The sequence below is a fragment of the Candida tropicalis genome (genome assembly GCF_000006335.3).
Source record: "Candida tropicalis MYA-3404 genomic scaffold supercont3.6, whole genome shotgun sequence".
Classification (NCBI taxonomy): Eukaryota; Fungi; Ascomycota; class Pichiomycetes; order Serinales; family Debaryomycetaceae; genus Candida; species Candida tropicalis.
This window is the reverse complement of record NW_003020058.1, coordinates 280,950-306,789: the sequence shown is the minus strand read 5'-3', so window position 1 is coordinate 306,789 and position 25,840 is coordinate 280,950. Positions and strand designations below refer to the sequence as shown.

The 25,840-nt window shown below is 32.2% G+C and overlaps 12 protein-coding genes and 2 non-coding genes across 14 annotated transcripts; 5 read left to right on the top strand and 9 right to left on the bottom strand. All coding sequences in view use genetic code 12, as the record gives it.

Moving 5' to 3' along the window:
• Nucleotides 1-850: 850 nt before the first annotated feature.
• CTRG_04413 (ubiquitin-binding SDF ubiquitin ligase complex subunit) lies at nucleotides 851-2,947 on the bottom strand (the record flags this gene model as incomplete). Its single annotated transcript, XM_002550069.1, has 1 exon — nucleotides 851-2,947. One exon carries the CDS (start codon nucleotides 2,945-2,947, stop codon nucleotides 851-853), a length of 2,097 nt encoding a protein of 698 aa, XP_002550115.1.
• Nucleotides 2,948-4,917: 1,970 nt separating this feature from the next.
• ZPR1 (zinc finger-containing protein) lies at nucleotides 4,918-6,459 on the top strand (the record flags this gene model as incomplete). Its single annotated transcript, XM_002550068.1, has 1 exon — nucleotides 4,918-6,459. One exon carries the CDS (start codon nucleotides 4,918-4,920, stop codon nucleotides 6,457-6,459), a length of 1,542 nt encoding a protein of 513 aa, XP_002550114.1.
• Nucleotides 6,460-6,629: 170 nt separating this feature from the next.
• Nucleotides 6,630-13,484, bottom strand: CCH1 (Cch1p; the record flags this gene model as incomplete). Its single annotated transcript, XM_002550067.1, has 1 exon — nucleotides 6,630-13,484. The coding sequence occupies one exon, from the start codon at nucleotides 13,482-13,484 to the stop codon at nucleotides 6,630-6,632; it is 6,855 nt and encodes a 2,284-aa protein (XP_002550113.1).
• A 1,225-nt stretch (nucleotides 13,485-14,709) lies between these two features.
• CTRG_04410 (mitochondrial 37S ribosomal protein mS33) lies at nucleotides 14,710-15,018 on the top strand (the record flags this gene model as incomplete). The annotated part of the gene is made up of 1 exon (XM_002550066.1): nucleotides 14,710-15,018. The coding sequence occupies one exon, from the start codon at nucleotides 14,710-14,712 to the stop codon at nucleotides 15,016-15,018; it is 309 nt and encodes a 102-aa protein (XP_002550112.1).
• A 76-nt stretch (nucleotides 15,019-15,094) lies between these two features.
• CTRG_04409 (uncharacterized protein) lies at nucleotides 15,095-16,606 on the bottom strand (the record flags this gene model as incomplete). Its single annotated transcript, XM_002550065.1, has 1 exon — nucleotides 15,095-16,606. One exon carries the CDS (start codon nucleotides 16,604-16,606, stop codon nucleotides 15,095-15,097), a length of 1,512 nt encoding a protein of 503 aa, XP_002550111.1.
• Nucleotides 16,607-16,872: 266 nt separating this feature from the next.
• CTRG_04408 (uncharacterized protein) lies at nucleotides 16,873-18,321 on the top strand (the record flags this gene model as incomplete). The annotated part of the gene is made up of 1 exon (XM_002550064.1): nucleotides 16,873-18,321. The coding sequence occupies one exon, from the start codon at nucleotides 16,873-16,875 to the stop codon at nucleotides 18,319-18,321; it is 1,449 nt and encodes a 482-aa protein (XP_002550110.1).
• A 400-nt stretch (nucleotides 18,322-18,721) lies between these two features.
• Nucleotides 18,722-19,174, bottom strand: MBF1 (Mbf1p; the record flags this gene model as incomplete). The annotated part of the gene is made up of 1 exon (XM_002550063.1): nucleotides 18,722-19,174. The coding sequence occupies one exon, from the start codon at nucleotides 19,172-19,174 to the stop codon at nucleotides 18,722-18,724; it is 453 nt and encodes a 150-aa protein (XP_002550109.1).
• Nucleotides 19,175-19,763: 589 nt separating this feature from the next.
• On the top strand, nucleotides 19,764-20,702 carry CTRG_04406 (trans-2-enoyl-CoA reductase (NADPH); the record flags this gene model as incomplete). Its single annotated transcript, XM_002550062.1, has 1 exon — nucleotides 19,764-20,702. The coding sequence occupies one exon, from the start codon at nucleotides 19,764-19,766 to the stop codon at nucleotides 20,700-20,702; it is 939 nt and encodes a 312-aa protein (XP_002550108.1).
• Nucleotides 20,699-21,175, bottom strand: CTRG_04405 (peptide-methionine (R)-S-oxide reductase; the record flags this gene model as incomplete). The annotated part of the gene is made up of 1 exon (XM_002550061.1): nucleotides 20,699-21,175. One exon carries the CDS (start codon nucleotides 21,173-21,175, stop codon nucleotides 20,699-20,701), a length of 477 nt encoding a protein of 158 aa, XP_002550107.1.
• A 232-nt stretch (nucleotides 21,176-21,407) lies between these two features.
• Nucleotides 21,408-22,427, bottom strand: HMT1 (protein-arginine omega-N methyltransferase; the record flags this gene model as incomplete). Its single annotated transcript, XM_002550060.1, has 1 exon — nucleotides 21,408-22,427. One exon carries the CDS (start codon nucleotides 22,425-22,427, stop codon nucleotides 21,408-21,410), a length of 1,020 nt encoding a protein of 339 aa, XP_002550106.1.
• A 299-nt stretch (nucleotides 22,428-22,726) lies between these two features.
• CTRG_06305 lies at nucleotides 22,727-22,799 on the bottom strand. The gene has a single exon. It is a non-coding gene; the product is annotated as a tRNA-Ala (tRNA).
• A 394-nt stretch (nucleotides 22,800-23,193) lies between these two features.
• Nucleotides 23,194-23,266, bottom strand: CTRG_06304. The gene has a single exon. It is a non-coding gene; the product is annotated as a tRNA-Ala (tRNA).
• A 486-nt stretch (nucleotides 23,267-23,752) lies between these two features.
• CTRG_04402 (uncharacterized protein) lies at nucleotides 23,753-24,226 on the bottom strand (the record flags this gene model as incomplete). Its single annotated transcript, XM_002550059.1, has 1 exon — nucleotides 23,753-24,226. The coding sequence occupies one exon, from the start codon at nucleotides 24,224-24,226 to the stop codon at nucleotides 23,753-23,755; it is 474 nt and encodes a 157-aa protein (XP_002550105.1).
• Nucleotides 24,227-24,558: 332 nt separating this feature from the next.
• CTRG_04401 (origin recognition complex subunit 6) lies at nucleotides 24,559-25,695 on the top strand (the record flags this gene model as incomplete). The annotated part of the gene is made up of 1 exon (XM_002550058.1): nucleotides 24,559-25,695. The coding sequence occupies one exon, from the start codon at nucleotides 24,559-24,561 to the stop codon at nucleotides 25,693-25,695; it is 1,137 nt and encodes a 378-aa protein (XP_002550104.1).
• Between the last annotated feature and the right edge of the window lie 145 nt (nucleotides 25,696-25,840).

Here is a 25,840-nt window from a genome sequence, read left to right as displayed (position 1 = left end):
ATATATAAATTTAACAATTATTATTCTGGTTGTAAAAGAACATCAACTGAGACAACACTTGGTTGTAAAAACTAGATCTCTTGAGAAGCAACACTTTGGTTGTAAAAAAAAAAAAAATTAAAATAAATTCAAGGGATGAATTAATATAGGGAGGGAGCGGAAATAGGAAAGAAGGGAGTAAAATAATCAGTGTTGTGTATTTTTTTTTAAATAAAAATGAGATCTATTCCAAGTTTTATGTTCAAAGCTATACAAATTAATTAGACTTATAATTGTAGCTTTTAAAATTGCAATCACAACATTAGAGATGTTGATTAATAGTATAGTCTTAACTAATCAATCATAAATTAAATTCTTAAATAAGAGACAACAAGAGGGTGTGTGTGTTTAGAATTGATGTGTAATATAGTTTCATTAATGGTCAGATTAGTTTTTTTTTATACAGTATTTCCTGTTTTCTATTTTAATTTAGACAATTTTGGCTTTGGTTTTAGATATTCGGGAATTATGGAAGTATGATTGATTTAATTATTTATTTATAAAATGATAATGATCTCATCAATAATCATTCTTTTCTATTTATTCTTATTGTTTCTACATTGCATTAATCTTTGATTCATCATTAGTTATCACGATTATTTGGGTTGTGGTAAATTGAAAAAAAAATCTTAACACTATTAAACTTCTCGATGTATTGTTACTTAAATATGTAGATATTTACCATTCATATAATTAAACATCTACAAAAGTTGTCAAATTAACATCACTAGTAACAATAGTAATAACAATAATAATAATAATACACAAATTCTATAACAAATATATATAATTACAACTCTTCTCATTTTCATTATTCAAAGCTATACATTTTAACTTCACCATTTTCCAAACCAGCAACAAATTTTGAATCACTTAATCCAACACAAGAAACTGATGAATTATTACTAAATGTATGTAAACATTTCCCATTTTGTAAATCCCATACTTTAATTAATCTATCATGAGCTCCACTAATAATTCTAAATGTATCAGCTGCAATTGACCACACTCCTTCAATATGTCCAAATTGTGTGCGAATACATTTCCCAGTTTTAACATCCCATAATTTAATTGTATTATCTAATGATGATGTCAATAAATGTGTAGGATATAAACAATTTGTATTACTGGTAGTAGTCATCGTTGCAATTTGTGATGATGATGATGAAGACAGGTCTGGTTGTGGCGTAAGCCTTGGAATTGATTCACTTAAAGTTGTTGATGGTTTTGAACTTTCTGATTCACTTTCACTTTCATCTTCAATCAATTCTTCTTTATAAGTAAATGGAATAACACATTGAACTTGACCAATATGTCCATTATTTTCCATACCTCCAAACACTTTAAGACATTGATTGGTAGTTAAATCCCACATTCTAATAGTGGTATCATCACTAGCACTGAAAACTGTATTTGAAGGCAGATGAATTTTAACACAATTAACCCAATCTGTATGTCCTCTTAAAGTATAACAAGTTCTTGAATCAACATGCCAAACACGCACAGTATGATCTGCTGACCCTGAAACAATAGATTTATTGGTAAAATCAACAGATACAATGGCATCATCGTGTCCTCTATAAGTAGCAATACATTCACCAGTATGATAATTCCATACTTTAATTGTAGCATCTAACCCACCAGTGATTAATTTTTGATTATCAAATACTAATGATCGTACCCCTTTAGTATGACCAGTTAATGTTTTAATACATTCACCGGTATCAATTTTCCATATTTTAATAGTTGTATCATATGAACCAGTCATTAAATATTTTCTATTAAATTGTAAACATGTAACTCCATCACTATGACCAGTAAATGTTTTAACTGTAAATAATCCTTTTCTCCAATTTTTTTCCAACTTATATCTTTCTGAATAAACAGATTTCCACGGTCTTTTCTTAGCAACAATTGTTTTAGTACGATTAACTTCTGGTGCAGTTTTCAATTTTTTCCTTTCTGGTTCACCTTCAGTTACACCACTTGCAGTTGTTGTTGATGTTGTTGGTGTTGCATCATTGCCTTGTGAATTAGGTTGAATATTTCCTTCTTCGGTAGTTGACATTTCTCTTGCTCTTTTCATATGCATCAATGGTAATCCCCATCCACAATTAGGACATTTTCTATCAATATGTTGTTGACACATATGATGCCATACTCTATCATCATCTGCCAATAATTTCCATTTCCTACTAACTTGAGCAGCATTACATAAACTTCTGCAATCCAAATAACATAAAATTTTAAGAGCTATTTCTTGAGGCAATGTAGATATAAAATCAATTTTAATTAATTGACTAACTTCTTGAGAAATAAATGATAATTGTGGGAAACAGCATTGACTTAATAATCCTTGTAATATTAATTGTCGATGATGTACAGGTGCAGCACTGAAAATTGACCATACATGTGAAATAGCTTCTTGATCTCTATTGGGAAGTAATTCCAATTTTTCTTGTATAAGTTTCATTCGTACTTCATCTGTTTGTTTATTACATGTAACTTCTGGATTATGACGATAACAATATTTATGAAAATTATCTTTAGGAATCAAATTTTGATCACTTATATGTTTCATTAAAAATGGAGTAACAACAGATACATCTTCTTGTTGTTCTTGTTGTTCTTGTTGTTCAGTAGTCATAGAAGTCGATGATGATGATGATGATCCTGGTGTTGGAGAAGTTGGTTTTGTTTGAATGAAATCCAATGGTGTTTGATTTATTAATGTTGATTTTGAAGATGATGATGAAGTAGATTGTTTCCTTGAATGATGGTTAAGATGATGATGATGATGAAAATTTTCATTAGAACCGGAATCAACCGTGGTTGAATTGATTAAATTATTAAAACTATCAGTTGTTACTGAAGAAGAAACTTTATCACAATTTTGATTGAAATCCATGATTAGAAAACAAACAATGAAAACTATTTGATTATTAGCTGTTGGAGTTAATTAAAAATAATAATAATAATAATAAATTCTAATTCGATAAAATCCCTATAAGTTTTGTTGAAAAATTATAGTTGTTATAACAACAGGAAATTATGAATGACAGGTAGTTTTGTTAAATATATAAATATTGAAACAAGGGTGAGTGTGGGACAATAAACAAGAAACTTCCTTTTCTGTTGCTTGATTATATATATATATATATATACACCTTTCGGAAGGAAATAATGAAACTTAATATTATTGTGATAAAAACCCACAATTATTATTGTTATAAAACTGTGTGGTATATATGTATAAAAGGGTGTGAGAATTCAAGTGTGGCTTATGTTTCTTTTTTATACTTTTTCATCAAAGAGGAAAAAAAAAATTGTGGAAGAGCGTGGTCGTGTGCAGTGTGGCAAAAAGTCCCATTTTCTTTTTTTTTTTTTCCAAGGAGAACAAAAAAACGTGACATCACTACATTCTTACATTTAGTTAAATCCAACTAGCCAACCATCAGCCATCTTCACCATTTCTCTGTCTGTTTGTAACCTTTCTTAATATTAGTAATATGACAAAAATTCCGAATGTGAATGACACATTATTTATTCAATCATCACACGCACCCATGAGAATTTAAATAATAGAAACATCAAAGAAAAAAGACTCTACTTAATCAGAACTTTATTCTCTTTTATTCTGGTTTCAACACCACATTCATTAAACATTTACGAAATGCTACTACAAACTAAAATCCATGCAAACGAACGGCTGTAAACACCTTAACTATTGTAAACAATAGATTTTATGATCTGCATCTTGTGTATTGCATTGTTTGTGTCTGTCTTTTGTGTACATCATCGGTTTTTGTTTGTGGTACTATTAGATAAGTGCACGTGAATTTTCTTTGGCGTTTATATGCAGGGAATTCTTTATTTCTCTCTACTATTATTATTATTACTATTATTTTGCATTCATGAGATTGATATTTTTTCAAGTTTAATAATAAAAGAGATATCGTGTAGAATCGTGGTCCGGGAATAAGAGTTGTGGATCGTTGGTGGTATTAAAATCCGATAAGGTTTTTTTGTTACTTTCCAAGTTCATCTCTCTGGTATTTGGTCAATTAGTTGATGCCACACATTGAGAGAACTGCATATCAAGATGCATAAAACAATACTACTGTGGATTCAATATTAAACTTGTAGGCTTATCAATATATACCGCGTGGTCCGTCTTGTTTTCAACAACAACATTGTATGATTCGTCTAAATTTTTAAAGTAAAAAAAAATAAGCTTCGGCTAGAAATATTTCTCAACTCTATCGGATACAAGTATAAAACATACCCGGTTATAGTGTTAAATAAAGATATACGATGTTTCTAATAATAGGAATCTCTAATTGCATAATTATGATATCCATTGAAACAAATGTTATGTCTCACAATAACTTAATCATACCAAGATAAAGAAATGTGTATATTTATGCCATTAGTGTTGATTTGTCTTTCAAAATCACTAAAACTCCGAACTCACGTGAACAATTGCTTTGTTTTTATTTCCCCCCTCCTTTTTTTTCCTTCCTACGTTTTATTTTGCAACTTCTTTTTCAATTTCAAACTTTATAGAATTAATTCAAACTCCCCTATTGCATGAAAAATCACCACCAGCTAATCACACCATAATTCATATGTATAATGACCTTTGGGTATTTGTTGATTTTAGTCTGCCCCCCTACTAGTACCATCTAGAATGTTCTATCATGTTTATAATCACTAACAAATCCCTGCATACAAGTGCTCATCCTGTAATTGAAAAAAAAAAAAAGTAAAACGAAAAATTTCTTGCCCCATCTCAAGGAACTCACATTTCTGATTATTAATATAAAATCAAACGAATTATCTTCTTGTTTTTTTAAAAAAATTATATTTTTGTATTAAATGGATAATTCAGATTCTCATATCGATAAGAAAATCAAATTAGATAATCCAGACATGTCTTCATCCGAACAACCAAAAAAAGAAGAATTTTTCTCAACTGTTGGAGAACAAGCTCAAGAAGTTGATAATAGTATTAGACAAACAGGAGCTGAAGATGCTGAAGGACATCCAGTTCAAGAAGTTGAATCATTATGTATGAATTGTCATAAAAATGGTGTTACTAGAATGTTATTAACTAGAATTCCATATTTTAGAGAAATTATTATCATGTCATTTGAATGTCCTCATTGTGGATTTAAAAATAGTGAAATTCAACCAGCTGCACAAATTGCTGAAAAAGGTGCTAGATATATTATGAAAATTGAAAAAAAAGAAGATTTCAATCGTCAAGTTGTTAAAAGTGAAACTGCAACTGTTAGATTTAATGAATTAGATATTGAAATTCCTCCAAAAAGAGGTCAATTAATTAATGTTGAAGGTATTTTACAAGAAATGATTGAAGATTTACAAGCTGATCAAGAAGAAAGAAAGAAAATTCAACCTGAAATTTATGAAAAAATTGAATCAGTCATTAATAAAATCAATTCTTTTATTAATTGTGAACCAAATACTTTACCATTAACTATTACTATTGATGATCCTGCTGGTAATTCTTGGATTGAATATGTTCCAGGTGAACCAACTCATAAATGGTCAATGTATGAATATAATAGAACTGCTGAACAAAATGTCTTTTTAGGTTTAATTTCCGCTGATGATGTTGCCCAACATAAACAACAAGAACTTGCTAATAAAAAACAAGCTACTGATTCAAATATTTCCTCAAATTTAAAACAAGAACAAGAAAATTCAACTAATACAAATAATAATAATAATGATACCAATCCACGTGTAACTGGATTTAAATCAGATGCAACTGAAATTGAAAATTTTGAAAATGAAGTTCAAACATTTTCAGCTACTTGTTCATCATGTTATAAACCATGTGAAACACATATGAAAACAGTTAATATTCCACATTTTAAAGATGTTATTTTAATGTCTACAGTATGTGATCATTGTGGTTATAAATCAAATGAAGTTAAAACAGGTGGTGCTATACCTGATAAAGGTAAAAGAATTACTTTAAAAATTACTGATCCTGAAGATTTAGCAAGAGATATTTTAAAAAGTGAAACTTGTGGTTTAAATATTCCTGAATTAAATTTAGATTTAACTCCAGGTACTTTAGGTGGTAGATTTACTACAATTGAAGGTTTATTAACTCAAGTTGCTGAAGAATTGCATAGTAGAGTTTTCACTCAAACTTCTGATTCAATGGATCAAGAAACTAAAACTAGATGGACTAGTTTTTTTGCAAGATTACAAGATGCTATCGATGGTAAAATTGGTTTCACTATTATAATGGAAGATCCTTTAGCTTCTTCTTATATTCAAAATGTTTATGCTCCTGATAATGATCCAAATATGACAATTGAAGAATTTGAAAGAACTTTTGAACAAAATGAAAGTTTGGGTTTAAATGATATTAAAACTGATTAGATTAATTTAAAAGAGGTGTATATCAAACATTGTAGTAGTAGTAATAATAAAAATAATAAATCATTCATGTTCTAATAATTTATACAACAAAATACAAAACTAAAACAAAAAAAAATGCTCTTCTTCTATAAGTTTAAAGTATATATATATATGCATATGTATAAATAAATCTATTTCTTTTTATTTTCTTTTGATCTTATATCACCCATAGCATCTTTCCATGATGATTGTTCTAAAATTCCTTCAATATCACTGATATCAACCAAAGAAACATTTTTACTACTTTGTAATTCATCAACTTCTTGAGGACTTAAAAATGGGGAGATTTTAATTTCTTCTTCATCATTAGCTGTTGGATATGGTAATGATTCATTTTGATTTCTCGAACTCAGCGACGGAATTTCAATGAATAATTTCGGCTTATTTGGTTGGACATGATGAGGATTACTTAATTGTGTTACCGGTGAACTTGGATAATAAACTCCACTTGTTGGATCAAGATTTTCAGAATTTTGTGCACCTCTTTTAGTCATTTTAGATCGATTATTTCTATCAGTATAATATTCCTCCATCAGTTCTTTATGTTTGTAAAAACTATCATTGTCAAAATTATTGTCTTCGTAATCATGGTGATCACTAACAAAAATTGTTGGGGCCAGCTTATTGATTATCAATGAATCATTTGTTAAATAACTATTTCTCTTCATTTGAGAATCAAAAGCAATATTTGAGTCAAAAATTCCTAATCTACGGTCTTTCTGATACTTCCAACGACATGCATATGTAGCAATAGTTTCATAAACCCTTTTGGTATTTAATCGTTTAACAACCTTCTGAATCAATAATCTTCGATCCAAATAATCAACCAAATTAAAACAATTGCTCATATCAAATGCAGTATACAACGGCAATTGCAATAATATTCTTGTAAATGAAATACCTGGATCATCATTTAGTTCCATCGTCAATAATGCTTCTTCAATAAACATTTCATACGCTTTTCTTCTCTCTCTGATTTTAGGAATATCCATTTGTTCAATAGTATATTCAATAGCATCATAATTCACAGTTATATCATATGGATCATTAGGGTTATTTCTAATAATCCATTTTTTGCACAATTCCGGAATGGACAACACTCCAGTATAAAAATGAAATGATAATGCCCCATCTAATGAATGCAACACCTTTGGCAAGTCAATTGGTTTAATATAGCCGGTACCTTCAGGATCAAATTGTTGCCAAGTTCTTTTAAATTTTCGAATCTCTTCACGTTTAATCAATTCACTATAACTCTTCTTATGCCCAATGTAATCAAAACTATCCACCACCAAGGAAACAAACATATTCAAAAATATATACATGGATATGATATTCCATGCAATAAACAATATATAAGCATATTGTTTACTACCACAATCATTATGATCAAGACCGTTATTTGATGTACAAAATGGTGCAGAAACAGTGAAATCTTCCATTATATAATTCCAGCCTTCTCCAAAACTGCATCTAAATAAAAGAATCAAAGATTTGGGCACCGATCTTAAATTAATGTTCCCAGTGGTATTTGGACCTAATCTAGTCAATCCAAAAATTTGGTTCATGGCAATAGCAAACACTAAAAACACAATTATCCAGGTGAAAACCAACGAAAGTAATGATGGTAATGAAGCTGTTGCAAACCTCAAAAGTTGACTCAAACGATTACTTCTAGGAATAACAAAAAACAAAATCGACACCAAAAATAACTTGTTAATATTGAGAAATGGAGAATATGGATTCAGATTATAAGAAGCAACTGTAGTTGCAAATGCACCCCATGCCACAACAAAGTTGAATACGTTCCACTTGTAATGAAGAAAAGTTCGTATACCTTGACCAAATGCAAGCATTGTTGAATTCACAAAAAACATACTTGATGCAATTGTATAAATAACTGTTCTGAATGTATTGACATCCTCCAATGATGGGAAACTTTCCATAAGCAAAGCTAAAACATGAAAAAACAAAACAATGTTTAATACCCTTGTCCATATTGGATTTTTCTCAACCGTCATTTTATAACAAAACCTTCTGAAAAAATTGAGGTTTTCTGGCTTCTTTCTTCGAGATGGACGAACTTGGACAAGAATCTTTTTCACTTGGTACCAGGAGATTTGATCTTTTGTCATATATGCTCTACCAGTGGTAATTGAATAGTTACTAATAATGACAGAAACAAACAATGTCAAAATAAAAACAATACTAACAAAATTGAACAAGACAACAAAGAACCCATTAAATGGAGATGCGTTGGTTTCTTTGGGTGTGCCAATACCTGTACTTGCCATTACATTTGATAACATATCTGTCCAACCTTCAAGGGAAACAATTTCAAACAAAGAGGCAAAGGAACTGGCAAAACGATTGAAATGCAATTGAGGATTTGTGTAAACATTAGGACTAAGAACAGTCCAGTTGAAAACCTCATTTGAGTACTCATTATAACAAGAACTCATATCTGACTCACCATCAATACAATATCCAAGTCTACCATTGAAAATATTCAATCCCCAAATGGAAAAAGGAAGCAACAAACAAAGGGAGATTATCCCGGCATTGATAATTTTCCAAAACCCGGCAATCATTGTATTGTGGAAGTTGGCTTTAGCAGTTTCACTAATTGTTAATAATCTCAATGCTCTCAATGCCTTCAATCCTCTAACAATTCTTGACAAGTTCCCATCATTCTTCAAATAGGCAATCGCTTCAATCCATAATGAAATCAACACCACTAAATCAATTAAATTCCATGACGAACGAACGTATGCATTTGGTGTGAATATAAACCCATCAGCAACAACTTTAATGGCAAATTCAATACTGAAAATTATCACAAAAATATATTCCGACCAAAATGTCCAATCAAATCCTCGGTCAGTCATTCGATATATCGGTGTCATATAACAAGCAATTACAACTAAAGTGATTGTTGCAATAAACATAAAAACAACCATCGCATCTGCAACTGGTTTATATGGTGCAACACCATCAATTCTTTCACCATAACTTGGTTGCACCATTTTTTGACATAATCTTCTGAGGGGATGATGTGGCCCAATCACATAAAAAACATAATTATATCTTGGATTTGATTCTAAGAATGCATTTTGTCTGGTGACTATGTTTTTCCTTTCCTTAATTATATTTCTAGCAAAATTAGCAGGGTTAAAATTTTCTAATGATACAACCGTTCTTTTCGATCTACCTTCGCCATAAAATGGGTTTCTGAAAAAACTTCGGGTTCTCCAATAGCTAATGTTTAACCATCGCTTCCATGTAGAGTTTGGCAATACTATCAACTCATCCTCATCATTATCATTATCATTATCGTGCTCTTTCTGGTTTTCTGTATCCAAGAAATCATTAACGGCGGTACCACTTAAGAGTAAATTGACCACTGCTTGCTCTAATTCGTCCTTAACATGTTTCCGTCTGAATATTTTCTTCTTGATCTTGGCTAGTAAGCCTGATTCTTCTTCAATGTATTGTAATTTGTTGGTCATAGTATCAATAAATTGTAATAACTGTTGTTTTCTTTTATCCTCTTCTGATACTTCTAAAGTTTTTGCAATAACAGCAATGAAAATATTCATAATAATCATATTAGACAAAATAAACCATGAGATTAAGAAAACCGCTCCAAAAGATCTTGAAGATGTGGTCCTGGCATAGCTTTGCATAGCATAAAGAACTGATGTCCAATTCTCGGTAGATGTAATAACATATAATGCAATAAACACCCCTGGTAAAGTATTCATAGGATAATCAACTTCATCAACATCTTCTTCGGGAACATTGGCTTCAAAATATCTTGCAATAATAATACTAACCAAAGCCAACAAGATGAAGAAGAACAAAGTCAAATCAAACAATGCTTTGAAATTCCCCATTATTTTTAGCCATAAGTTTCTAGTAATCGAAGTTGCCAATACAACTCTATAAGCTCTCAACAACTGAAATGCAGTTAACCAGTAATAAGCCTGACCAAGAGCATTTTTCACCGGCCCAATAATTATGATACCGGTGATGACTGCCAAAAACAAATCAAAACAATTTCTTTTGGACATGAAAAACATTCTCCAATGTGGGAAGTAGATCAAAAACCGGAAAATGATTTCAGCAACAAAAATTCCAGTAAATGTTGATTCAAGTCGGTATAACGTGTGACGTCGAAATTCATCCATACCATGCTTTCGGAAACATTGAGCAAATAAATCAGCTATAATGAGGATTATAAATATGAATTCAAATTTATAATACCATTTCAATAACACGTTCTGTTTCTTTAAAAACTCGATTCTGTCATCATGCATTGACAAATCCTCGTCTGCATATCCAAAAACTCTGAAGATTCTTCTTCCTTCCTTCTTTTTCTTACGTTCTTCAGCAACCTCCATTCTGGTGATATTAAACGACGCAACAATAATGGCAATAAAGACGTTAATCAACCAAACTGTCATGACGAAAATGCAGCCAATAAAGAACAAACATGCCGCGATATTATCTGTATCCATGGTATTATACATAAGGTCACTAAAGGTATTCACACTCATAATTACAAATACAATCTCCAAGGACTGTAAGATATTGTCAAAACTCAATGTTCCGTTATATGGATTTTCCCCTGAGATACATTGCGAATATTTGGGACATCGATACCCTTTTATAACGTCAGACAGCAGACCATCTCTCATTAAATAAGGCATCTTTGATCCATCCAACCCCAAGTATGATCCACAAAACTGCTCTTCATTAATATAAGTTTCAGTTGGATCATCAGGGTTAGTCCAAACACAGTGTCTTGTTAACGATGACTTGAAAGTCTGGACACCAATAATTCCAAAGAAAAGCCAAAAACAGGTAATAAAAATAGACACATCAATCAACTGGGGGATGGCAATTTTACATGCCTTCAAAATTGTGGTGGTACCAGTGGTCAAGTTAACAAGTCTCAATATACGAAAACAACTAACGGCTCTGAAAATTGTAATATGATGCTCTGCATCATAATGATCAATAGAAATAAACAATGATATCCAAAAGGCTATAGCTGAAATGAAATCAATTCTTTGCCAACTACTTCTTAAGAATGCTCTTTTCAAATTCAACATATCAAATGTGTTCTGACTTGGTTTGAAAAACGTATTCTTTGTTTGAAGCTTACGAACAGGAGGTGGAATATTTGTGTTTATATCGTCAGATTCTTGAGAATCATCTGAACTTAGTGGGGTATACTTCCCATAATGATGCAGGTGCATCTGGTACTTGTTTTTCAAATCAAAAGATTCATTCTGGTTCTGAAGTAATGAATTATCGTTACTTTCATTGAGATTTATTTCTCTAACATCGCTATCTTCACTTAAAGACAGTTTATGCATACGATGATTCCTCTGTGATTTGGCTGGCTCTTTAGTCTTATGTTTCAATTTACCATGTTGGAAATTTTTTAAAATCCTTGTGAAGTAATTCAAGTTGAAGTATTGGTTTTTGAATCCATTTTCTGGATAATTCAACCCTAATTCTTCATACATTACTCTGTCGTTATAAAATCCATAAGCAATTATCTTACCCACAATCTCAAATGTGTAGATAATGTTGATGACAATTAAAATATAATCTGCCCAATTGTATCCATCATACATGTAACCTTCAAGAGCAGCAGGATTCCATTGTCTATAGGCTAGTAATGCCACTTGTAAAAATAAAATAACAAGAAACACAACGTTTGTTATGTTGTGTTCGAATATTTTGTAACAAGCTTGTCTGATTTTGGACTTTGGTGAGAAAATACCCAAGGAGTTACCAAATAGATGCATGGTGTCAAAATCTTGATACTGGAAGTCTGTATTTGTACGATCTTTTTTAAGAGCTGACTTTGCTTGATGTAATAAGGAAACGTCAGGTTGTGACTCAACAGCTGCTTCAGTGGAAGCATTCAGTCTATTGGTAGTATTAACATATAAACCTAATCCCTTTGAATCGTTGATAGACTGTTGTCCAAACGTATCTGTAATTCTCACATCTGGCACTGTTCTGACACTCTTTGGGGGAGATTGGTTTGGCTCGCTAAAAAATGTGAAATGTTCACTCACTGGTGTACGTAACGGTAAACTAGCCTGGGAATCTGTGGCATCTAATCTATCGGTACCGTCATTCTTTCGTCGGTTATTCCCTGATCCTGCAATACGGTCTGATATTCTCGCAATAGCACTTGCGAATCTCGGAGACGCAGAACCATCTCTAGATCCTACCGACAAGTGTGATCCTGTTTCCAATAGATTTGGATCAAGGGTAGTTTCATTTTCTATCCCTGTGTTTATTTCCAACGATGGGTTGTTTCGTGTAGCTGTTGAATCTTGACTTTTGAAAGATCGGAATTGCGGACGTTTAGTTGAAAGGTCTTCCATTGGTATATTATTTGTGTGATTGACAAAACTGGTGTTTGGGCTTGGTAAATGTTCTTTTGAGCCACTACTGTGCTCTTTTATGGGTGTGGTTACAGGAAACCAATTTGGTTGCTCTTCTTTTGTCCCCAAAGCATAATGTAAACCTGCTTGTAACTCTTCTAGATCTTCATCGTCTAAAGCATGACCAATATTGGGTGTTACGGGTGTTTGTTCTCTGGGAGATCTCAGGGGGGAAGCTGATCTACTCAAATGTAGAACATTAAATATATCTCTTCTAGTATTTCTGTTGTTGTATAGTCCTTCATCTGAATGAATCAGGAATCGTTCAGGCAGGATATCTCTAACTTGTGGAAATGCTGGAATTTCAACACTGTTGTTATCATTGCTTCTATTGTTGGATGATTGTCGTTGCCAGTATTGTGGAGAAGGCATATAAGTCTTGTTGGGATCAAAGTCTTCATCGTAAGATACATCTTCATCTGCAAGATCAACAACATCCAAAGTTGACTGTGTTGGTGGGTTTATAATAATTCCGGGCCTCTTTTTCTTCTGATAGTTATTGTTATAACTCATACTCGGGACCTATTAATCAAATGGAAATATATTGATAATAAGAATGCTAATAAATATTAAAATATGAATTTATTTAAAGACAAGTAACCCATGCAATATGAATCAAAAAAAAAAAAAAAAAAAAAAAATCTAGTAAAGTGATAAGATGGGAACTTTTACTATTGGGATAGTTAAACAAGAAATGCAGTAAGATAAAAAATATAAATGACAAGATATGGAATATTTCTTAATCAAAAAATTCAGAAAAAGGTGATCGAGTTCTTATTGATGTTAGCTACTCTAAATGTAAAAAAAGAAAAGTAGCAAAGTAGACTTTTTTTTGTCAGAAATGGATGGTTGGGAGGTTGTTGTTTGTCTTGGAATATATAGGTGGTTAAACGCTTGGATTATGTAAGTGCTCATAGAGCGAAAAAAAAAATTACAAAGGAAAAAACAAAAGTAGACACACTCTAATTCTGTGTCCTACAAATAAAATTCTTTGCCCTTTTGAAAAATTAATCACCAACTTGATCTAAATGATGATGTCCACTTTCATTTGTTTCACCAAACTTAAAACTTATCACGCGTTGAGTCATTTTTGCAATGAGGTCAATATTGTGATTGCATGCGGCGACTACAATACACACATAAACTTATCCTTTATCTCTTTTTGTATTGTTCTGTTTTTTTTGTGAAATGACAAAAAGGGTAGTAAAAGAGAGGACCAGGTCCACGATTTTCTGTCTAAATGAGGCAATGTCTGTGCGCAGTTACAACAATAAAGATGTGGATATGTGTGTGATCTGCTGTACTCTCAATGTTATGTTTGTATAGAAAATTCGAAATTTAATTGGTGAATATCACTACTATTCTACAGACAAATCATTCGTATCTATTTCTCTACTGTGAATATGCCTTGGTTATTGTTGTTTTTATTGCCATGGATGACTATTTACTTAAATTTCGCATTCCTTTTGAAGATTTTGTTGGCCAGTGTAAGCGAGGATCGTGCCCTAGAAACCTATGGCTACTTCCACTAATTATTATGGCACGTGCGGTGTTCTCGTGCTATTTTATTTTCTGTTGGCTCACCAATAGAATACAAAAAATACATAGTGTAGTGTACAATGGCTAGAAGCTACACCTGTGAGAAGAAACGAAAAAAAAAAAATCTTCATCAAACACTGATTGTATTTGCAACGAAAGATATTGTCTACATTTTCAAGGTCCAAATTTCCTTATAATAATGAGTGTATTAAAAGCCTTGCCTTCAAGGGCAAGAATCCAAGAAGCTCAAAAATTGTCACATCAAATATTTGATCAGCTTTGGAATCCTACTGCCAAAAGAAACCCAGCTAAAATTTTAAGAGCTCCATTACAAGGTCCAGAATTAGTCAAATACTATGGTGATAATGATGCTGTTCCTACATTCAATGATTTCAAAAAATGGTTCCCAGAATTACAACTAGTCGATCCAAGAGAAGCACACAGAACTTTTATAGTGGAGGACAGAAAGAGAAGAAACAAGGGTGCTCCAAAGAAAAAGAAACAATAGAATCATCAAAGTATCAATTCCTTCTTTCTATTCATGTACATATTTTATAAAATCAATGCAAATGCGATATTACTACTTATTTAGTTTTTATTCGTTTTCTATTGTCAAAGGTATCCGTTACTTCATCTGACATTATTGAAATATTTCCTAAAAGATGTTTTCTCTTTATTGGACTTTGTTTAGATTGTTCCAACTCAACAACTTGCCAATTAGCTCCTTGAGTAGTATTATGGATAACCACCATTTGATTGTGTCGTATGCTGCACAGCTTTATTGTACCTCTTGTTCTAAATATTCTCTTTGGTTTTGAAGCATCACCACTTGCTAGGTGCACTTCGTCTTCAGTAATTATAAGTAGATTATCATTCCACATCTCAAGGTTGGTAATACTTGAACTAGTTTGGATCATGTAGTTAAATCCAATAGACACATCCGAACGAATTGCACTTATCTTATAGTGTACAATAATTGACTTGTTGATACAAATGAAGATATCTTGATTGTTGATTGAGATTTTAGATATTTTCCATTCCTCTTCGTGAACTGGTAAAGTAATGTTTCTATAAGTAAACCCATTGGATGTCTGTATCCATCCCTGTGTATTATTAATGTTGAGTTTTATGGCTTTTTCAATCCTTAGAAGACTCATTGATACAAGTTGAAATTCCATAATTCTTTCTTGAACACTTGTTATAATAATCATCTCGTTCCCCAATTCCAAATTCAACCAATTGGATTCAAATTGACAGTTGCTTAGACTTATATGACCATCTTCTCTACTGGTTGTGTAGCCTTCGCTCATACATTCAACATCTATCAATGGTTTGATTGTTTTATCATTTAATATTTGTCCTAATAGATTAAATACCATCAAGTGGTAGCCGAAAATATTTTCATTGTCATTGAATAACTGCAACCAAGATCCAGATGGTGACCACTTTATTACCGGGGCTGTACTAATAGGCTGTGGAAACTTTATGTGTTGTATCAATACACTAATGGAACCTTCATTGTAAAAATGATATAGTATTGGAGGTACATTGTACTCTAAAGTGTTGGCAAAAATAGACCAAAACCTATTGTCATGGGCCGGTCTAATTATCAATGATGAGATTGGTTTATAAATTGTAAACAAAATATGCGTACAATCTAATGAATAAACCTTGGCATTCAAATTTAACTTGGAATAAACAATCAACTGACAACTGTTCTTGTATGCACCAATCTCCTTTTCTTGTGATACTGGTGGTATCCATTCGAAATATTCGATGCCTTCTTGTCTTGGTTGTTTAATAAATATTGGCTCAGCTTCCATGTTTGTGAAATCAAAAATTATCAAAAGTGGAACATTGTCAACTATAACACCTATCTTTGAAGAATCTGAACCTGGGATCACCTTTTCCCATTGCAAATGAGTAAATATTGGTTTCTGTCGAAGCTTGATCTGGAGATACTTCTCTACGGTATCGTATAAATCATAAGATCTAAATGTTGTAAAATGCGATAAATCTATTATTTCCAATACAGTATCACTAATTCTAGCAATGAATTTACAGCAATCAGATACTGTAACTACGTTGGTATCCATCGCTTGGTGTTTAAAAGTACTTCGAGAGGGTGTAAACAATAAAAAAAAATCCACCTGTGTTAACCCGCGATATAAAACAAAAAAAAGGAATCAACTCCCACCAAAAACCAAAACCTGAGTAAAGCGAGAAAAAAAAAATCAAAACAAAACAAAGCAAAAACAAAACAAAAACAAAAACAACCATTAGAAGAAGTACACACATTCATATCACTTGCTAAGACAAAAAAAAGAACATATAACTATATGATTACTACTTTGGTTAGAATATGAGTTTTTCCAAATCAAAGAGATCCCTAGGTATGGGTAGACCAAAACTTGTAACGAAGAATAAACTTAAGAAATCAAGAATAGCCATGGATGATGATGAAGATGATGAAGCACAAATTACTCCACAACCAAGTTTCTTAACCAGAGAAAACCAGCTATCAAATTTATTTTCATCACAGGAAAATGGATTAAAGTACAACAATAAGAAACCAGTAAAACTGAAACATAACTTTGAAGAGGATGGGGAGTTTATTTACAAGAGAAGTCAATCACCCACACAACCCCAGTCACGTAAGAAAAGAAAAGTCAATACACCAATCAGTCAATTACATGAAGAAATGGATTTACTTGCTCGAGGAGATCTGGATAGTGATAGCGAAGATATATTTGCTTTAAAGAAAAGTAGAAAGAAAGAAAAACAGCGTCCAAGCAATAGTCAGTCTAATGGTGGTACTCGTTTAAGATCTCCATTACGTGATGGATACAAGTCCGATGATTATATTGAACATGTGTCACTGGAAAAACTAGCATTACAAGATCATTCAGAGTTAGGCAACTATAACAAACGAAGGCAGTCATATACAAATCGTGGAAAAAGAGTTTCCTCGATTGGGAATGGGTTTGTTGGTGAACCACATAAAGATATTCCAGTATCTGATTATTATAAACTTTTAGACACTAGCCTCCCAGCTCCAGATAGAATGAGACAATTACTAGTGTGGACAATGAAAAGGCAGCTTGAAAAAGATGATGACCTTTTGAAACAGAATCCTCTTGCCAATCATACTGCCGCAAGTATAGCAAGAGTTATCAAAGAGGAACTAATAAATGACCTAATAGAAAAGAAAATATCCACTAGTTGGTATGATAAGAAAGACGCTAATTCGTTGAGTGGGAAAATCATCACTGTACCCAATCCAATAAATGAAAGTAACCGTCAGAACATTGATTTGTATTCCAAGAAGGTGAGAGAATTGAAAAGACAAAAGGAACAATGGAAAGAAGTTTTCAAGCAATCTATTGCTGGTGTTGAAAATTTACATATCACTTTACCAAATGATAATACTAAATTGAAACAATACTTGGAAACAGAAAGGACAACAGAAATAGGTTTGTCTGTTATTGATGGGTCGGTTGTTCAAAAGCTTGAACAGGACTGCGAGAATGTAAAGAAACTGTTTCTGGAATTACCACCAATAATAGACAGATTATACTATGCATCACATCAATTAAACCAGGCATCAAAATTGATTAATTCTGTTGAAGAAAACAAGTTGGGACCAGAATTGAACCAGTATCTACAGTCTTATGTTTCTACAACTAATCCACCATCAGAATCAAAAGCAGAACAAGAATCAACAGCTGAAACTTCCAATAAGTTTGATACGATGGCTTTGTTGAAAGCGATTTGTTATGTTGAGACAGTGAGAGACAAATCAAAGGACTAAAGTCATTCAAATACATTTGCAGGGTTGGAGATTGTCTCTAAATTCATTTCTAATTATTTGCATTATATAAAAACAAAAGGAATGAAGTTGCTTCCAGTTTATAACTATTGTTATTATTATTATTATCATTATTATTGTATTATTACTATTATTTAATCTTTAGTCTAGCATATTTATAATATACAAATAAGAATCTATTATAAAAATTTTCTGTACAGTTATGTAAAAGAAAAAAAAAAAAAAAAATCACTATATACTAAATATTTTCCTAGTACTCAGGAAAACACTGTAATAATAGTACCAACAAAATAAAATACATATATTATTCTGCAAGGACAATTAAACGTAAAAGAAGTCATGATTTCGTTAGATTGTTCAAAGGAAAAAGGAATATTTGTGCTTATTTCTTCTTAGCAAACAAAGGTTCACCAATATTCTTACCTCTCAATTTAACACCCAAAGCTCTTTCTAATTTACCCAACAATTGTTGGTTTGGAACAGCTCTACCAGCTTCGTAATCATTGATAACGTTTGGTTTTTCATTAACTTTGGTGGCCAAATCTTTTTGGGTGAATTTTTTTTCTTGTCTAGCTTTTTGAATAGCTTTACCTACACTTTGATCAACCTTCTTAACGGCAACAACATCATCGGTGGCATCTAATTTAGTTAATCTTTGACCTTCTGGATTAGATTTGGTGTTGGCAGAACCGTATTTCTTTTCAGTACCAACAACTAAACCAGATCTTCTGGCGGCGTTAACTTGAGCTTGAGTTCTAGCAACGGTTTCTCTTGGACCACCACCACCGACTCTGGCTTTTTGACCAATAACAGTAACTGAATCCCAATCTGACATTTTGATATCTAATAATTTAATCTGTACTAAAAGTTTAAGTTTTCTAATGTACAACTAACGAAGAGAGAGGAGTAAGAAGAAGGAAGAAAGGGAAAGGGTGTGTGAGTCAGTATTGTCATTTTTTTTTTCGTTCCCTTGTTGTTCACCTCATTTTCACTTGGTTGCCACACATGATCGTGTGACTGCATATAACCCGGTGAAACTTTACATGGGACACACGACTGCTCCAACTGGAGGAATATTAGAGGCACACAATATGGTCTCTTGTTGAGTTAGAATATGTATGGTTGATTATCTGTCATTGGTTTTATAATTTATGATTATACTTTCATTTTCACATATTAACAACTTAAAATGGGAAAGATTTTTAACAGAAATTAACCCTATCTAAGACTAAATTTCTTTCAAATTGAAAAAGCAAAAAGGAGACGGAACTAAAAAAAGAAAAAAAAATCCTCTTAAATACCTCGTCCTTCTCACTTTCACTCTCACTCTCTGTCTCTCCGCCAATACAAAAAGAACTTGCTTTTCCCTACAAGTTTATTGCTACTACTTTTTTTTTTGCTGTTTTCTTTGACTACAATCAATAATGACTACAATTGAAGTTAAATCACGTTCAAGGAGCATCAAGTCATATTCTTCCAATGAATTGACTCCAGATTCAAATGTTCAAGAATTGATCAATGAATTGAGTAATGATAACAAAATCTCCGAACATAGACTTAGATTGACCAAATTAGAAAATGGTAAGCAAGTAGCTTTGATTACACATAAAACTTTTGTTGATAATGGAATTCCTGAATCTGCTGAAAAAATTGAACTATTTGTTAAAGATTTGGGTCCTCAAATTTCATGGAGAACTGTTTTCTTGGTTGAATATTTTGGTCCATTTATTTTCCATCCATTGTTTTATTATGTTCAATCTATTTATAACGTTTCAAATTTCCCTCATACTGATACTCAAAAGTTGGCCTTTGCCATGGTTCTTTTGCATTTTTTGAAACGTGAACTCGAAACTATTTATGTTCACAAGTTTTCTAATGCTACCATGCCAGCATTTAACATTTTCAAGAATTCTGGACATTATTGGATTTTATCTGGTTTTAATTTGGCTTATTTTGTTTATGCACCAGCTAAGAAACTGGGATTGTTGAAATTTTTCTTCCATGTTAATCAATTGCCAACCAGTTTTAATAACTTACTTTTTGCCTTGTGGGTATTTGCTGAATTATCCAATTTGGTTACTCACCTTAATTTGAGTGGTTTGAGAAAAGAAGATACTAAAAAATATGTTATTCCTTTCGGTTACGGTTTTGATTGGGTTTCTTGTCCAAACTATTTCTTTGAATCCTTATCTTGGTTTGCGTATGCTTTGTTAGTTGGTAATTGGTCAGCTTGGATTTTCTTCTTTGTCAGTTCTGGTCAAATGTGGCTTTGGGCTGTTAAGAAACACAAGAGATATTTGAAAACTTTTGGTGACGATTACAAAAAATTGAAGAGAAAGGTATTTATTCCATTTGTTATTTAGGCTTTTGGTTTGGGATCTTCGGGATTGAATTTTAGAGAAATACTATTCACACAATGTCTTTCATCTGTAGGTGTTTGATAACCCTCCCCTTTGAATATATGACCCAAATGTCCATCGCAATTAGCACATCTCATTTCTTCCCTAACCATTCCATGTGAAGTATCTCTATAAATCTTAACCGCACCAGGCAATGCTTCATAAAATGCAGGCCAACCACAATGGGCCTTGAATTTAGTGTTTGCTTTATACAATGGAGTTTGACAACCAGCACATTCATAATATCCAACATCAGATGCTGGGGTATTTGTATATTCGCCAACATAGGGAGCTTCAGTGCCACCTTCACGTAAAACTCTAAATTGAGCAGGAGATAAAATTGCTCTCCATTCTGAATCTGATTTAGACATATTTCGAATAATTATTCTAGGAGTACGATAATTTATCAATGATCTAATCAAAGTTTGTTTCAACATATTGAAAAAGAAGAAAGAAAGAGAAATAAAAGACAGAAAAAAAAAAGTGTACAGAAGAGGAATAGATTGGAATAAAGTTTGTATTGCGAAGTTGTTTTTTCTTTTACAAGTAATCTCCGCCTTTTTCTGTATATAATGTCCAGTGGCAATCTTATTGTCTTTAATTTGCTTTTGTTTGCTTTTTCTTTTATTATTATAAGATGCTATACACTATGAATACAGTGATACAAGTCTATCGTAAGAAGTATTTATACTCTCCTTTAAGCTCTCTACCTTGGTCCTTAGCTTTAGTTTTCAATTCCCAGGAAATATCAATATCAAGTTCTCTTGGGTTGCTTTTACTTGGAACTGCAGAAATTTCACCACGAATAGTGTCACCTTTCTTAAGATCTAAAACTTGATCCATGTAAAAAACAGTTTGTTTCCAATGGGTGTATTGATGCATTGGTCCAGTTGGTAAGATAACTCTTTCTTTACCTGGGAAAATAGCATCCCAGTAAACAATATAAGCATGACACATATCGTCATCAATGGCTTCCAATTCAAATGGTCTCTTAAAAGACAATTCTTCTTTGGTGACAGTGTTTATATCGAATTCAAAGAATTTGTTACCCTTAGTGATCAAAGATTGATTGTTGACAGTATCAACCAATGGTTCTTCCATAGCAGTCTTGATAAATGGAGAATAATCAAATCCATAAACATCTTCCCAGTAATGAATTTTTTCTTCCTTATATTGACCATCTTCAATACCAGCAATGTACATTTGACATTTATCTGGGAAAATCAACCCACCTTCAACAAGGTATCTATCTCTTGCATACAACACAGTATCCAACATTGACTCATATAACAAGAAATATCCCATCCATTCTGAAATAATAATATCAACTTTGTCAACAGGTAAGGTAATATCTTCCAATTTACCTTGTAATAAAGTGATTTTATTTTCAAATCCATTCAATGAAACAATTTCTTTAGCTTTGTCAATAATAGATGACATATCAACAGAATAGACATGTTTAGCACCTGCTTTAGCAGCGAACATTGATAAAATACCAGTACCACAACCAACATCAAGAACAATCTTATCTTTAAACAATGCTTTATTTCTATACATAGCATTACGGTAACTCAAAGTACGAGAAGTATCTTTCAACATCTCTTCATGAATACCAAAATGATCGTAAGATGAAAAATAATGTTGGTCAAATGCGGGTAACTTGGATTTATCAGTTGCTGATTCAGACATGGTGTCAAAGGTTGTTTGATGTTAATAAAAGTTAAAAAGAAAATATAATTAAAAAAAAAATCCAGTTAACTAAACATGTGCATTAAATATTGTGTGCATCGAATTTTTTTTTTTTATTTATTTCGCCCTTTTTCGTTTAGTTTCTGGGTGGGTTTGGCACAGTCAGCTCTTCGAGATCTGGAAAATTTTTCGAATTATTTTTTCTGCGATGGGTCGACTGTTTGTGGTGTAAACACTAACGAGATACAAGCTGACAAAAAAAAAGAAATTAACTATAACGAAATGGAAAAAAATAAAACTGGACGAGATAAGAGTCGAACTCATGACCTTTCCCATGCTAAGGGAACGCGCTACCAGCTACGCCACACGCCCTGTTTCGTTGAAATTTGGAAATTGAAGAGTCTGGTCTTTGTGATCTTTGCTTTACAACCTTTTAAATTAATCAGGTACTAAATATTGAAAAATGGAAAATTCAGCTCTGATAAACGCAGAGACAGGATAACTGAGTTTTTCAATATTTATTTGAATAATTAATAGTACAAATCTCTTGAACTAACTTTAATTCACTGATCTGTATTCTATTTCCACATGTTCTATTAAGTTAATGACAATTTTTGAGAATCGTGGTAATCCTCAAAATCATTAGATTTTAATAAACGAATGGGTTTAATGTGTTTCTAGTATAATCAAAAAAATAATGAACTCGCCTTCGCTCAACTGAAAGCTGTTAAGATTTATAGGTTGAAGTTGGCAAAAAAAAAGAAAATGGACGAGATAAGAGTCGAACTCATGACCTTTCCCATGCTAAGGGAACGCGCTACCAACTACGCCACACGCCCAGATCGATGTCTATAAAAAATCGCCGGTTTATCAAGTGTATTAAAACATACGTAAAATTGATGAATTTGAAATTAGGAATTGGTATATTATTTACTTTTTCAATTAAAAACTCGCTTTATACCATTGAAATTATGTATTGGTAATATAGTTTCTACTAATCTGATATGATATGACGTCGTTAGAGTTAAATTTTATTCATCTAAAATTTATCAAAAATTTGTTAAAATATGATAATAAATTTCATATTTGAAAAGTAGAATAACGGAAGAAATACAATGTCTCAAGTTTTAAACATATATTCAGGGAAGATTTCAACTACATCATACTCCTACACTTGATAGACCGTATATTATATTCTCATTTTACATATAACTTCAAGTCCAAGTTCTCTACAATTTCATTTCGATTCATTAAATAAAATAATATATATATATTGCTATTTTGTTTCAGGTGAATACATTAGATATTATAAACAGTTCACCAAATTATTTAGTTCTAATATGCTTCAATGGACCAGCAGAGTGATAGAAGTTTGCAGAATAATCTTTCTTTCTGAAATGTCTCTTTTTTGGTTCTTGAACATAATGATCCCAACCTTGGTTTTCTGCAAATCTGATGGCAGCTTCTTTAGTATCAAATTTCATTATAGTACCTTGCATATAATCAGCAGATCCTTGATAACCCATTAAATCATTTTCCCATCTATTACCTTTTCCTAAAACATCCCAATCCAATTTCCAATGGTCTCCATTGTGATGTCCTGATTGAGTAGCTGGTTTAGCTTCTTGATAAATTCTAACAATTCTGCTAGTTACAAGTTCCCTTGGAGCACCTGAAACGATTTCTTTTCCACTGGAGTCAACAGCAGTAGTAAGTTCAGATTCTCTTAATATAGAAGTAGTAGAAAATGTACGGAATGAAACTCTTGGTAAAACTCTTATTGTGCTTCTAGTTAACATTGTGTGGAATAGATAATATGTGTGTTGTGAATGTGGAGTAAACAAACTATTGAATAAATAAATAAATAAAGCAATGTGCTTTGAAGAATTAAAACCTTCGCAATGAAAATGTAAGTTAATTTTTCCTTGTTCTGGTTGGTTAGAAAAAAAAAAAATAAAAATTCAATTGTTCCAGTAAGAAGTAAAAAAAAAAAAGTAGTGCAGAACGCGACAAAAAATTGTAGTTCAACTTTCTTCTTCTTTTTCTCAGTCTTGTTAGTGAAAAAGATTGTCACCACAGTATAGGAGAAACTTGTCAAGTCGACTTCATCACCATACCCCTCCAACTTTAAATGTCGACACTTCAAGCAAAACAAGCTCTTCTGGATATAATATCCAATTATTCAGGAGAACATTCAAGTAAGCTTTTGAATTATACTCAATCGTTATACCAATTAAGTCTACGAAAACAATCTGTCTTACCTAATCGATCAGAAATCGCAAGATTCCACCTCTGTGCATTTGTGGTGGCTGAAAAATACCACGATAGTTTTAATTTACCAGTCCCAGATGCATCCAGAATCCCTGTGAATCCTAAAATAGCATCCAAACTATTAAATGATTTTAGAGAATTCATCAACCAAGTTTCAGCTGCCAGTACACCTGTTTCAAGTCCCAAAAAAATGAAACTACTGAATACAACGAGTCCAATAACACCAACCAGGGCTCAATCTACAAGACCATCTTCATCAATTGGATCACCTTTGAAAAGACTTCAAAGTGAAATGGATTCAAATACCGAATTATCTACAGGTGATGAAGATGAACGTGTCGTAGATCCTAACAATCCATTTCAAACTATACCGAAACCAAAAGCAAAAGCTAAATCAAGGGATGCAAGTTCCGACCCTGAAAAGCCAGCGAAGAAAAGAACCAAAGTATACAAATATGACAAAAAGCATGTGCTGATATCAGATTTCATAGCTTTTTGTAATACTTTCCACATTCCAGCAAAAATTACTACAAAAATGGTGGGTACATTTTTAGTCCATCAACACAAGTTTCAAAAAAAAAGTGAATGGTCATTAGCATGTGGAATGATACATGCTGCTTATATTAGGATCAATCATAAATTACTTTCACAACAAGTTGGAGCTAAATCACAGTTTATGGATTTATTATTACAGTATCAAAAGGGTGGATTGCTGAAATGGGCTGTGCAATCTTGGTGTGGAATCATTGAAGATTGGATTCAAGACGAAGCATGGTTACAGGATATAGAGAGACATTACATGTATGGAAGTGAAACAGTTGATGAGATGAAACTTACGTTAGAAAGAAAAGCAAAAATAGGTGAAGGATGGGATTTGATGGAACAATTTGGTGCAATGATACACGGGGAACATCTTTCACAATTAGAAACTCAAAATAAGTATTATGAGATATGGTCTAAAGCTGTGTTGGAGAAATGTATAGAGAAGCAGATCTAGCGTTTTATTTATAGAAATTTCAAGACATTGTTGTTCAGTCATTTGAGATTGTAGTAATGGCAACTTTTGGGTCGCAAGACACGTAACCATGTTGTACCGCAGCGCATCACAACAGTTTACAATAAAACAAAGGCGACAAGGGAAA